Source organism: Schistocerca serialis, chromosome 2 (genome assembly GCF_023864345.2).
Source record: "Schistocerca serialis cubense isolate TAMUIC-IGC-003099 chromosome 2, iqSchSeri2.2, whole genome shotgun sequence".
In the NCBI taxonomy this organism is placed as follows: domain Eukaryota; kingdom Metazoa; phylum Arthropoda; class Insecta; order Orthoptera; family Acrididae; genus Schistocerca; species Schistocerca serialis.
The window spans coordinates 974,075,135-974,089,092 of NC_064639.1; the positions used below are offsets into that span (position 1 = coordinate 974,075,135).

The 13,958-nt window shown below is 37.9% G+C and overlaps 1 protein-coding gene across 3 annotated transcripts in view; it reads left to right on the plus strand.

Moving 5' to 3' along the window:
* The window catches only part of LOC126458377 (polypeptide N-acetylgalactosaminyltransferase 5-like), a 212,876-nt gene that overhangs the window by 192,567 nt on the left and 6,351 nt on the right, over nucleotides 1-13,958 (plus strand). For 2 of the 3 annotated variants that reach the window (XM_050095352.1, XM_050095354.1), the window contains exon 8: nucleotides 6,259-6,398. In XM_050095352.1, coding sequence (XP_049951309.1) covers nucleotides 6,259-6,398 — 140 coding nt within the window. Of the gene's footprint in view, nucleotides 1-2,122; nucleotides 2,304-6,258; nucleotides 6,399-13,958 lie in introns of all 3 variants that reach the window. The other variant, XM_050095353.1, reaches the window with a different exon arrangement.

Below are 13,958 nucleotides of genomic sequence, written 5' to 3' on the forward strand. Positions count from 1 at the left end.
GTTCTCAGGTGCCTGTTTATTTTGTGAATCACAACAGATGTATTCATTGTTGTTCCCTTGTACTTCTCAATTGAAGAAGTGCACCATTTGGAATTGCTTATCAACAAGTCGTCGTCTTTTTGGTAAACACAGCTAAATTTATCTGTGACGGTATCTGGCTACTCACAGGTGTCTCTTTTGTCCAGTCACTCTCCCCGTATTTTCTTTTTTATCGCTATTTTAAATTATTAGGTGCAGCACTGTGGAAGTAGACATGTAACTGACAGGTGACGTTGATGCCATTCTTGACAGAGTGTCTAGTAAACTTCCCAGTTGATGCACCACATCAGCAATGCAAAAATCACTTATTAAGTATAACTCTCAAGAGGGTCAAGTATCTGTATTTGTGTCATACATATATAATATTTTGACCCAAAAAATATCTGTATCCAAATACATTCTCCATAAGCTGCACTATAGTGCATGACAGAGTGTACTTTGTGCTGCTACTAGTCATTCCCTTTTCTGTTCTACTGTGGACTGAGGTGAAAATAATTATCTATAAGCAGTCCATTTGCAAAAAACAAAGTTAGTGCTTCTGTCTCAGTGATTTCATAGTTGCATAAATATGTTTATCTTTTTTTAATGAACCTTTGGCCATTATTTGTCTAGAAGAAAAAGATTACAAATATCTTTCATGGATCAAAACTAGTTTCCAGTGAAAAATAGGTCTTCACGTAGTAGATGATTTTGTGGGTTTTCAAACAAGGATAATGCAGCACTTAAGATACTGCAGCAGAAAAATGTGTCTTTAGATAAATAATCAGATATACATGCTTTCACAATCTCAGATGTTACATGTGTGTCAGGGAAGGTGGTAAATAAGATATTTTCTGTGGAACATCAAACAGCATCATTTACAGATAATAAAAAATTGTGTAGTACTAAGAGACGGGAACATTCTACTGTACTGTGAAATATCAGAAGGGCAGTCAGGACCTAGGCCAACTGACATACTAGTCTCCCACCATAATTTTAGTAATATAACAAATATCCCATTTCTCTGTAAGGTCTGGCTGGCTACATCATGTTTTATGGGAATGCTGATGCTATTCTTCACATTGTAGTTGCAGCCTGTTGGATTTTACATGTTTCTCAATATGACACACTTTCTCTTCATGCACTATCTTTACATGATGACAAAGAATTTATTTTGTTTGTGCTATATCAAGATTTGTGAGAGTTTGCACCCTGTGGTTTGATAGGTTAATGCATACTGCCGCTGCTAATGGCAGGGGATTGGTAGGACATCTAAGTGCGAACTTGAGTAATCTCTGATACCTGTGCAGAAAACCAAATGCTTCTTCTGTGTTTGTCACAGTTGTTGCACTGTCAGCTACCAAAATTATACAAAAATGTATAAATTATTTTACTGTGCCTTCCAGCATGTAAAGTTTGATGTGTTAGAAAGTGAAAACATTCAAAGACTGCTAAGTGCTGGTAAGTTTGTCGGTATTGCAACTGGTATGTAAATGAAAAGTATATAGAAAGGGCTATAACAGAGAAAATTAGTTAATTGATGAATGATGCACATAGATAAAAAATTTTCTGTAGCAATCTGACAGTCACATGGCAGAGAAAATAATGAATCTGTGAGATTACAGTTTGGTTGACCTCAGTGGCAGCAGTTTGTGGGTGTACATAGTTCGTCACTGTGTGTCATGTAGCAGTGTAACATATTGAGGAATAATATATGTTTTGTAACAGCACAATATTCACTTCATTATTCAATATCATTTGTGTTTTGTCATCACCTATAGTGGATGCAGTTTACTAACAATGCTTCCACTACCCTTGCCATTAATTAGGTAACACATTACTTCTATTGCAGTGCTGAAAATCTGTATTTGTCTTATTTTCTCAAGTATACTGTATAATCTCAAGGTCAGGAAACTCTGATTGTTGTAAAATACCTTTAGTTCTTTCAGATTTTGTTCTGAGGCACGAGTTCTACCCACTCAGCATGGAAATCTAACTTCACTATAATTCCAGAACCATAAATGTGGTTTTCCCACACTTACCTTACCTCCCTGTTCCTCATACCCACACAGATTTTTAGTGAGCCTTCCCTTTGCTGTGCCAGGTTTGGATGTGTGGAGGTAGCCTGGAGATCGCAACATGTTCCCACGTAGGCCACGTCTTCCGCAAGTCAACTCCTTACACATTTCCTGGTGGTACCTCTAGGATAGTGAATCACAACAATGCACGACTCGCAGAGGTCTGGTTGGACGAATGGAAGGACTTTTATTACAGCATTAACCCAGGTCAGGCTGTGAGCTTCTTCCTATCTTTGTAAACTGCACTATCAAGCTCCTGGACAGTGTTGACCCCAGAATTAAATTCATCGTGTGCACTATTTGTCAGGGAGTGGGGTAGTGGACAGCAATTTTGCAGCAGGGTATATTTGAATGTTCCCTCACCCATACAAGGTGGAACATGAATTTGATTTGTTTACTACTACTAGTACTACTCTCACACACACACACACACACACACACACACACACACACACACACACATATTCAATTTCTCTTGGCTGTGGTCCAAACTGGGGGGAAATGAGCAGGTGAGATGATTTCATTTGTCTTTCTTTGGTAGTATGTTGTTTTAAATTTACCAATTTACGTTTCAGCAAGTGATGCAAGATAGTACTTACTTGCCTCCACATATCTGATTGTATTTGTGTGACTGTTAGCAGTGACAGAAAATAGTTCCGACTGTCAGTAGTGCTGTGAAATACTTCACAGTAAAGAGCAGTTAGCATCAGTATACATGGGAGACACCAAATATTTGCAAAATAGCACATTTTCCGATTGGGGAAGTGCGTACTAATAATTTTCAACAGAATGGACTTAAATCAGCTTCACTTGAACAGTCTTTATGTGTAAAAATTTCCAGGAGTTTGATATCCAGGAGTTTGATATTGCAGTACAGAATGCTTATGACTTCACTTTATCTGTAACATGCATGCTTTAACAAAGATTTGAAAGAATATAATATTTGTATTGCTTCGGGTCCATTTATGTATCTTAATATTTGTCATGCCTTTCTTCTTCATATCTTTGTAGAAAACTGACTTCCATAAATATATTTTATATCAGTTGAGTAAATATGTTGCTTTTGTGATGTGATGTGTGCATGAGAGAGAGAGAGAGAGAGAGAGAGAGAGAGAGAGAGAGATGAATGCATGATTTTTTTGTAATCCAGTCTTAATTTGTGTCTGTTAACCAAATATAAGCAAAACTGAAATTGTATTAATACTACAAAATAAGTATTATATCACCTGGTTGTTAACAAAGCTATATCACTTACGTTTGAGAAATTTTACTGTGTTAATGTGTGTAGAGCAAATTATCTTTTAAAATTTCAGTAGTACTGTCAGTAATTTGATTCTAATTTATTTGTGCATGGTAAAACACAAAGAACACTAATTGCAACTCTTTAGTTCATGTGCTAACATGCCCAGTAAAAACACATTCAGAGATTGGAACATTATGTCATTTGGGAAGGCACCGTTGTAGAAGGTATGATCTGTTTACACAACAAAATAGCAAATATTCTTTCATGCACTTGAAATTTAATTGGTCTGCTCTAAATATAGGAGCCAACTAATGTAGGTGCTGATCTGATCTTAACAAAATTATGTTTTTCATACTTATTTTCTACTTCTTTTGTCATCTCATATGTAGGTGAGAGTAAACATTGCTTCAAGTGACAAATAATCTTCAATTATCAGGACATTCATCTGCTACGTCTTTTGTGTCTCAACAAAATTTCATGAGATGCAATAATAAGTATCTGTGGCCTTTATCACACAAGACTGAGCATTATATGATGATACCTGCTTTTGTTACATGAAAGATACACCAAAATATCCATTGTACACCAAATACTCAGTTGAACTAATATTTCGAACATGTAGCAAAATTGCCATACCTCTTAATCATAGAGTCAGCTGCTTTTAACTGTCTCACTGTAATAGTAATTATCCCAAGTTTTGTATATATTTTTCATTCCATTGATAGAGCAACAGACACACAAAATTAACCTTTATTTTGAGGCATCTTAAATAACTTTTTGTGATTACCATGTATTCCTAATGTTGAACAGCAGTTTGATTCCACTCCAGGGTAATTTTTCTGTATTCTCTTCAAATATCATTGACTTAACATTTTGCATTCATAAAATACATCCCTAAAACATACAGGGCAATTGAGGGTACTGGAATTCAACATGTGTAAGGTAATTAATAATGCCACTGATAATTACCTTAAAGGTGTGAAATTCGACTACTACCAATAGATACCTTTAAAAGTGAAATAACTATTCCTAGCTTTTGAAACTATTAGTTTATTCCTTGAGGAGGAAAAGGGTAAGTTCGGGAAAGTTAGAGAGGAGGAGTTGATCACTCAGACCCTACAGTGAGAGCAATCCGACTGTTATGACAACGTTGGGAAAACCACCCATGTCCTCACAGTAGGAGATTCCTCTCATATTTGGGTACGCTACAAGATTGTGCTTGGATGTAATGGTTTGACTTGCTGATTCAGTCAAGTGGATACAGGTTGCTCACCTACCCCACCAATTGGACTGCCAGAAGTTTGTTTTCCTGTCCTTTCAATGCACTGCATTTGATCTGTGCAGTGGAGAAACTTAGCAACTAAAATCATAGGATTACACTATAAACTGAGAAAGAACTGTGCCATGAAATATTCTTGAATGGATGTTCGCAACTGTAGAGTGACAGCTTATTGTTTCAGTCATTAGTATCTGCATTAGAAGTGGTAAATGTTGAGATTTGTGACGTATCTTGGCAGCACAATATAACTGCTGAATTTTTTGAAATCCGTAACAGTATTTGTGCTAGTGAAAGTGAAAGAAGCAGTGATGCCTATTCTGTGTCCAATAATATGAGGCATAGTTGGTCAAAGAAAAGAATCATTTATTCTGGACATCTTTCACATTCATATTTGGCCTTTTTTAGGCTAGTCATATATACAAACCACTTTCCACCTTGTACTAAAACACTGCCTGTTACACTTATATATTATGATGATTTAAATTGCAAGATAGAAACACCCTACAAAAAATGAGGCCAAGACAACCATTGCCTAAACATGCAGACATGCAGAAAGATTGCATAATGGCTAGCTTTTGAATGTTTGTTGTTTTTCCTGCTTCAGTAAACACTTTTATGTACCTGTCTGTGCAAATGCCAAAGTTAGTATGTGCACAAGTGTGTGGGTATTTATGTGGGGGGTGGGGGTCCAAATTTTTTGATGTTGCTACTAATGTATGTAATCTAAAAGTATAAACAATGAAATAACTAATTTTAAATGTTCAATGTATAGTGAAGATCTGAACAGTGGACACACACACACACACACACACACACACACACACACACACACACACACACACACAGACACACACAGAGAGAGAGAGAGAGAGAGAGAGAACACAAACAAGCACCACAACATTTTCTCAGTCCTGTGCTCCTAATTATACCACTTGACATGCAGCATCAGGACATTGTAGGTTTTGTGTGTGTGTGTGTGTGTGTGTGTGTGTGTGTGTGTTCCCGGGATGAGTTTATATTGTCACTTATTACATTTTTCATTTTCCTTCCTGGATTTTCCTGTCATGTGTTAATCTTAAAATCATTTGTTTTCATAGATTTCCAGAACCATGCATTTTAACTGTTACTTATCTTCACTGTGTCATTTTTGTTTCTGTTGTTGGAAATTTTTTCTCTCTCTCTTCTTTTGTGAATGTATAGTGATGAAATGTGTGCTCTGCTTCTTTAGCAACTAGTCATTAATAACATTTCATTGGTAACACTACTTCTGTTATTTTATATGGGTCAGTCATACTAACCTTCCACTGATTGCCATACTATTTATGTTCTCATATATTTTCATTGAAAATCAGAATATTATGGAATCACACATCAAAATGCTTTCATTTAAATGACACAATATATGTCTCCTAATATGGCATCAAATACCATTGAAATAATAAATACAGCAATAATAATAATAATAATAATAATAATGAACTTATGATGTATTTTTAAAACAAACTTTTTTAAATTGCATCTGTTAGAGGGATCCAGTATTGGCTTTTGTCTTTTAAGCATTTTACATTTCAGTATAGTAAAATTTTATGTCCCTTGTTTTCTTCCATTCATCTGAAAAACATGTATGTGTGTCCAAACAGGTGCAAGAGCAGTGGATGTAGGTGATGTGACAGAGCGGAAAGCTCTTCGAGAACGCCTGAAGTGCAAGAGCTTCCGATGGTATCTTGAAAATATATATCCTGAGTCCCAGATGCCACTTGATTACTACTACCTGGGAGAGGTTTGTACTTAATCAGAGCTAATCTTGCAACTTTGATAATGTTAATAGAGTAGTATAATAGTAGTTAACCTGAAAAGTACGATGTGGTTAGTTTATTAGGAATGGTTTTTACATTCTTGAGTGCAACATGGTTGCACTGTATTCATTGGATCACAATACTGAGCTGCTTCCTGTTGTGCTGCCATAGTGTTCAACCTAGGTTGAGTGATGGTGAACAAACAGTCTGATTTCTTATTTTTGAGTGCTTTCATCAGTTATAATGACCCACATTAAAGTGGCCATTCTGCTGCACATATTTTTACTAACAATGCTTGATATATTTTTTATTTACTTATTTTTATGGCTTGAAAATTGTGTAACCAATTTATTTATCTACCGTATTTACTCGAATCTAAACCGCACTCAAATCTAAGCCACACCTGCAAAATGGGACTCGAAATCAAGGAAAAAAAATTTCCCGAATCTAAGCCGCACCTGAAATTTGAGACTCGAAATTCAAGGGGAGAGAAAAGTTTTAGGCCCCACCCAAATCGAAACAAAGTTGGTCCATTGTAATATGAGACACAATTTAGGTCGAATGAATGACGATACAGCTATAGGAGTTTGGTTCGAGTCGTAAGCTTAGCATTTAAGCTTTACCAGGTAGCCATTGCTATGCATCAGGCGCTCCATCCATATTTATACGGATACCCTTCCGTTTTCACGTGCTTCGTCTGGTTTGAATTGATTGCTTATTTTTCTTTGAACTGATAAGTGCCGTTCTCTTTGTTATACGTGTTTACGTCACTCTAAGCTTAAAATGCCTTACTGTACTGTGTCGTGCATTGTTTGTCACATTCTGATAATGAGTGTTTACAGCCTGTCGCCGCTCGCATCATGGCTTGCTTTTGTGCATGCTACCGCCACTTACAATTAAAAAAAAAAAAGAGAGAGAGAGAGAGAGAGAGAGAGAGAGGAATCGTCTCATTATCGAAACAATGGCAAGAGACTGCTATTTGTTGTTACTTACACTGCTGCTTTCTTTGATAATGATCAACAAGAACCAAATAATAGACTGTGTATGATAGAAGATGTTCTGAATGAGAGTTTAGTGAAAATTTTTCTCTGTTTGAAAATCATTGCAGACGCCTCTTTAGTACATTACATTCTGCACAGAAATCAGAGTCATCTTAGCTTTAAAATCTACTCAGTTGCCGTGTTTCTTTTGTGACTTTATCACTATTAGGCATAAGAATAATACGAATATAAACATTACTTGATATGTATATTCTTCCATGTTTGCTGTTGTGTCATTCCAGTTTCGTAGTTTATTAGGCAGACAGGATTTAAATGAGATAGCAGCAAACACGAAAGAATACATGGCAAAATGTTTATATTCGTATTATTCTTATGGTGAAGAGAATACTGCATGTGATTCACAATTCATAAAAGTTCCTATTAGCGACAGGTAGGAAAAAATTCAGAATGTAGAGTTGGCCATATTGACAAACATCACAAACAGTCTTGACAGTCAGATTTTTGTAGTGCATTGAAATGCTGCGACATTTGATGATGAACAATACGGAATTTGTATTTACTTCGTTGGATAAAGTATGAAAATGCAGTGGCCGAAACTCAGGGTGGAGGAAAAAGCTCGTCTTCCACCTTTTTTTTTTCTTAAATTTATTTACTGACACAGAGGTTTTGGCGCCAGTATTTTATCTTTGTGCCTACAAAGCATGCCTGTGTAGCGCTACATATATACGACGGCAGAAGTTAGTTGTGGCGGCAGCTACCAACATTTTTCAGAACTTCTGCTTACTTTGCACTCGATTCTAAGTTGCAGGCGATTTTTTGGATTACAAAAACCAGAAAAAAAGTGCGGCTTAGATTCGAGTAAATACAATAATTGCTTTGGAACTGCTGCTGTGTCTGCATTTACATATGATTGCAATGGGAGATGATAATGTTTGTGTAGGAAGAACGAGCTGCTATTTCTTGTTTGCATTAATGGAATAGCTTTTACATTGATGGAAAATTCAGAGTATGACATTTCTAGATTTATTTGTGGATATCTATTTATTTACCTTTTCACAGTGGATGCAACAGATCGAATTGTGTACTGAAAGTGTATAATTTTCCTTTATTGATTTCTGGTTGTGAAATTTATTTTATTGCAATAATTATGCACTAAACGTATCTTTCAGTAATAAATTAATTTTTCTGCCCAATAAGAATGAATTACAAAAGGGTGATGAAACGTGCATTTTTTAATTTTTCATATAGTTTCCCTCCTCATTAGGCTTCATGTTTTGACAACACTATTGTTGTTCTAATCTTCTCATTTTATCACTACCCTTTCCTGGGGAACTGTGATGTAGAGACTTAAATTTTGGACAATTTGCATTTAGTACTGTTGTGTCAAATATGCATTGCAGAATAATTACCACTCATTTCTGAGCATCATAATTAAATATAATGTGTATGACTAGACATTTCTATTGAACAGTGAGCACATTTCTTTTGATAACATAAAAAAATCACAGCTGATGAGGGCTTGGTGTAGCAGGTACAAATTGTTTCAGATTTTGTTGACATTGGGTCAGTGTGTTTTTTGTAGGCTCAAAAGTCAATTTTATGTATTTATTTATTTGTCTGTATTTGTGGGACCACCAGGGGCAAAGCTTCTTGGTCATGGACTGAGTCAGCGCATAGTTTACAGAATTATGATAACAATACTTACAAAGAAAATTAATAAAACATTTAAAATTTTTGAGAGCATCAGTAAATAAATAACACATTGAGGAAATTTCTCAACTACTGTGAGGAACTTCTGCACTGGATAAAAAGAATGTGCCACCAAGAAACTTTTAACTAGGGTTTGAACACTTCGGGTTCATCACCGTTTTTTTAGTTCTGTTGCAAACCTGTTGAACATGAAACCTGCTAAATAGTACACACCTTTCTGTATGTTGATTAAGTGCAAACCATTGTGTTGTTGTTGTTCATTGAATGAAATGTGCAATTCCTTCTGCACAAGTCAGTATTGTCAACAACAAATTATGTAACGATGGAGTATACGAGGTCTGTTCAAAAAATATCAGAACATTCGTAATTTCTTGCCAATTGTGTGTTGGGGCAAAATGCAGTTGCATCCCTGCACAGGCCTATATTTAGCGTGTAACTGCCGGAAGTTTCTTTGTTATGTATCTGTTAGTTATTGTTGATTGCTGTACTGAGTAGAACATTGTCACACAGTTTGTAAATTTTGAGATAACAGAGTTAGAGGAGCAACGCATCCTCATTAAATTTTGCAAGAAATTCAAGAAAACATTTTCAGAGACACACTAAGTGATGCAGGAAGCCTAATGTGCTGAATGCTTAACACATATTTAGTGTTATGAATAATTCACATGGTTTAAAAATGGCCGGACGGAAGTTAAAGACAAAACTTTTTCAGGATGCCCTTCAACTTCTACTGATGACACTCATGTCAAGTATGTCAACAAAATTGTGCATTATTTACTTGTTCGGCATATACAAAGGCAATCATTCTTACATTAATTACAATATACTATGGTAACAATACTCTTTACAGGTGCTCTTATAATACTATACAACATTTACAAATACTCTCCAACCACTTACCAAAGGCTGAGACACTGATCCTGTGTACATCTTTCAAATCACCATCATATTCATACACTTTACACACGAGTAAATGGTCCATTGTTTGGATTTCACCACACACACATTCAGGACTGTCCTACAGGCCCCATTTCTTCATTAGTTGCTTGCATCTGCCGACACCTGTTCTTAGGCGGTTCAAAGTTGTTCACAGTTTCCTTGGGAGGTTGAGTCCTCCAATCTTCTTGTTGGAGGCGTCCACCAAATTGCAGTTCTTGTGCGCACTTGCAGCCCATAGTTCCTTCCAAGTTGTTTTCAGTTGAAGCCTTGAAGCTCTTTGCCGATTTTCCAGAAAGCTGTCCTGGATTTAAGCCTGTTTGTAGCTGTTAGATCTTCCTGGATAGGGATGTCCAGATTGTCTAGGATTTTTTAGTATGTTCTTAGGCTAGCTGTGACTGCCTGATATCAGGGGGCGCTATGTTGGCTAGGAGAGGGAGCCAGGCACAGGGAGTGGTCCTGAGTGTTCCCGAGGTTATTCACATATTCTCCCTCAGCTGGACATCCACTTTAGCTATGTGTACATTTCTCATCCAGACTGGTGAGCAGTAGTGAGCTATGCTGTAAACAAGAGCTAGTGCTGATGTCCTCAGAGTGCTCACCCCACAACCCCATGTTGTTCCAGCCAGTTTCGAGAGGATAGCATTGCAGAATTTTAGTTTCTGTTTTGTGTTTTCTAGGTGTGCATTGTATGTTAGAGCGCTATCTAGTTTCACACCCAAACATTTAGGCTTATTCTTCTGTCTGATCTGCTGTCCATTCATAGAAAGCTGTAATTCTGTATGTGCTTCTCTGTTGTTAAGATGCATTATTGTGCTGGTTGGGGTTTGGGTGTAGGTGCCACTTGGAGTAATATGTGTTCAGGACTTCCAAGTCTGCATTCATTGTTTCATCGAGATCATTGAAATTTTTATTTTGGTACGCAATAGCCAGGTCATCAGCGTGTGCAAATTTACGTGATTTGGTTTCTGGCATGTCAGCTATATACAAGTTGAAGAGAGCAGTTGCTAGTGCCGAACTCTGTGGCAGACCATTATTCAGAACCGTGCTCTTGCTGTTTGTGCCATGAAGTGAGACTTTGATTTTCCTGCCTGTTAACATGTTCTTGAGTGGTGTGTAGGTGTGTCTGCATTTTATGATTCTAGTTAGCTTGAACAATAGCCCTTCGATCCACATTGTATCATAAGCTGATGTAAGATCTGTGAGAACCAATCCAGTTTTCATCTTGTTTTGGAAGCCTTTCTCTATGTTGGTTGTAAGGGACAGCACTCGATTGCAACAATTTCTGCTTGCTCAGAAACCGGCCTGGTATGTTGGAAGGTTGGCATCAATTTACAGAGCTAATCTAGTCAGTAATATTCTCTCAAACAATTTATAGGAGGTACATAGCAGGGATATTGGTCTGTAGTTCTTTGGGTTATCTCCGGTCTTTCAGGGTTTCAGCACAGTGATGACTTTTGCTTCTTTCCAAATCTTGGGGAGAGCACCCGTATTGGTACATTCCATGCAGAGTTTTGCAAGCCACCTTCTTCCTAGAGTTCCCAGTTCCTTCAAGAATTCTGGCAGGATCTCATCAGGTCCGGTTGCTTTTCTTTCTTCATTAGCTTCAGAGCTTGAGTAATCTCTTCTGTCTCCACTTATTTCACAATGTCCATGTTGGTTGGATTATTGACTAATAAATTGTTCATGTTTCGGGAAACCTCTTTCTTTTCACCTGCCTTTAGTTGGATTTTGGAGGAGTGTTTCAGGACGGCTGATATCTCAGAAGCACTTGTGCCAAGAGACGGCCTCTGAGGCACTGTAGTACTGCCTAATTTCCTCGACAGACCCCAGCTCTTTCAGCTAGAATGGGTGAAATTTAGATTTTCCATTGCCTCTTTCCATCTACTCCTTTGTTCCTCATTCATAGCGTTTATCAGTTGGTACGGAGTCTCAATGTCCCCACACTTCTCAAATTCCTCCACTAGTGTTTCGCACTCTTTCGTCCAACAGGGGTTGTATTCCTTCCTTGACCTTCATGGAATAGCATTTAAGGCTCCTTATGTACCAGTTTACTGACTCTTTTGTAGTTCTCAGGTTTCGGTGGTATCCGATTTATTGTCTTCTTGACATAGGATCGGTTTTTATTCCAGTCAGCTTTCCTGAGGTTTCAGCGGGGGATTGGAGGGCTTCTTATGACTGGGATTGACAGTCCAATCTCTACTATTACTGGGTTGTGCTGGCTCTGTGGAAAAGCCTTAAGGACTCTCCTCGTTGCTTGCACGGGTATGCCTGTTGCTCCACGTATGATGAAGGTCAGGTTGGGTGTGGATGTTGTGCCCCAAGCCTTTGATTTGAAGGTCACTTTGTCCTTACAGTCGAACAGGAAGTGTAGGTCCTGGTTGTCTGCCCAGTCATTCAGTCCAATACCTTCATCTGTGGAACTCTGGTAGTCCCATCTGGTATGTTGGGAGTTAAAATTGCCAGCATAAACTGCTGGGTGGTTAGCCTTGGGCAAGATATCCATGGACCATTTCTGTGTTGGAGGTTTATAGGCATTATACAATTTCAATTCTCCAATTTTATGCCTATTGTGTGTTCTGGTGCCATTTTTGTGTCTAAGATATCATTCTTCACTAGGGTGGCCACACCACATTTGCCGTGGCCAATGTAGCTTACGTTAGTGAAACCGGGTATTTTGAGTTGGTTGATATTCATCTGTGAGGTGGGTCTCTTGTAGAAATAAGACACTTACTCGTTCTCTCGCTAAGATTTTTTCAAGGATTTCTCCCTTTGTCCTTGTGTAGCCTTCTATGTCGAAATGACATGCATTCAGTCTCTTCGTGTCAGAATTCCTTGCATGCTCCATTTGCCTTTGTGTGGGCCGGGAGGCATTAGTGCATACAGCTGCTGTAGCTATGTAGACTTTTTGCTGTTGTCCCATGTTACAGCATTGTGTGGGGTTCACCTTCTATGAGGCTGTCTACATGTTGTACCCCAAAAAAAATTGTGCATGCCAATCAAAGATTGATTGTCCAAGAGCCTGCAGAAGAATAGACCATTTCAGTTGGATCATGTCATAAAATCCTTACACAGCACCTCAGAATGCATCGTGCTGCAGCCAAGTTCATCCCCTAGCTTGTGAGTCAAGACTAGAAAGATCTTGGCATCACAATCTGCGAAGAGCTTTTTGATCGCACAAATGAGAACGAGATTTTCCTTAAGAGGATCGTAACTGGTGACAAGACGTGGGTCTATGGTTATGATGTTGAGACCTAGATTCAGTCATCACAATGGGTCGGGAAAAGTTCTCCAAGACCAAAAAAAGATTTTGTTATCAGGTCAAATGTCAAAGCCAGGAAAATAGTTTTCTTTGTCTTTGAAAGATTAGTTCAATGTGAATCCGTGCTACAAGGACAAACCATTTATAGTTGGTACTATCGGGACGTGTTGCGATGTCTGTGAGAAAATGTGAGAAGCAAATGGCCTGAAATGTGGTGAGACAATTCACGGCTCTTGCATCACGATAATGCACCTGCACATTCATTCTTGACTATTGCACAAAAAACGAAATCACTGTGCTGCCTCATCCTCCTTATTCTCTAGACCTGGCCCTTGCAGTTTTTTTTTTAATTTCCAAAGTTGAAACCCCATTGAATGGATGACTGTTTGCAATGATAGATGAGATAAAAGAGAAACTGCAGGCGGCACTTTGTGCAGTCCAGCAGGAGGCATACCAAGACTGCTTCCGGAAGTGGGAACGGAATTGGGAGCAGTGTATCAGTTGTAGAGCAGTATTTTGAAGTAGACCGTGCACAATAAGTAAAAGGTAAGTAAAGAAAAAATTTGTGGACAAAGTTCCAGAATTTTTTGAACTGACCTCGTATGTACAGGGATGACAGAGTTAGAATTCAAAAA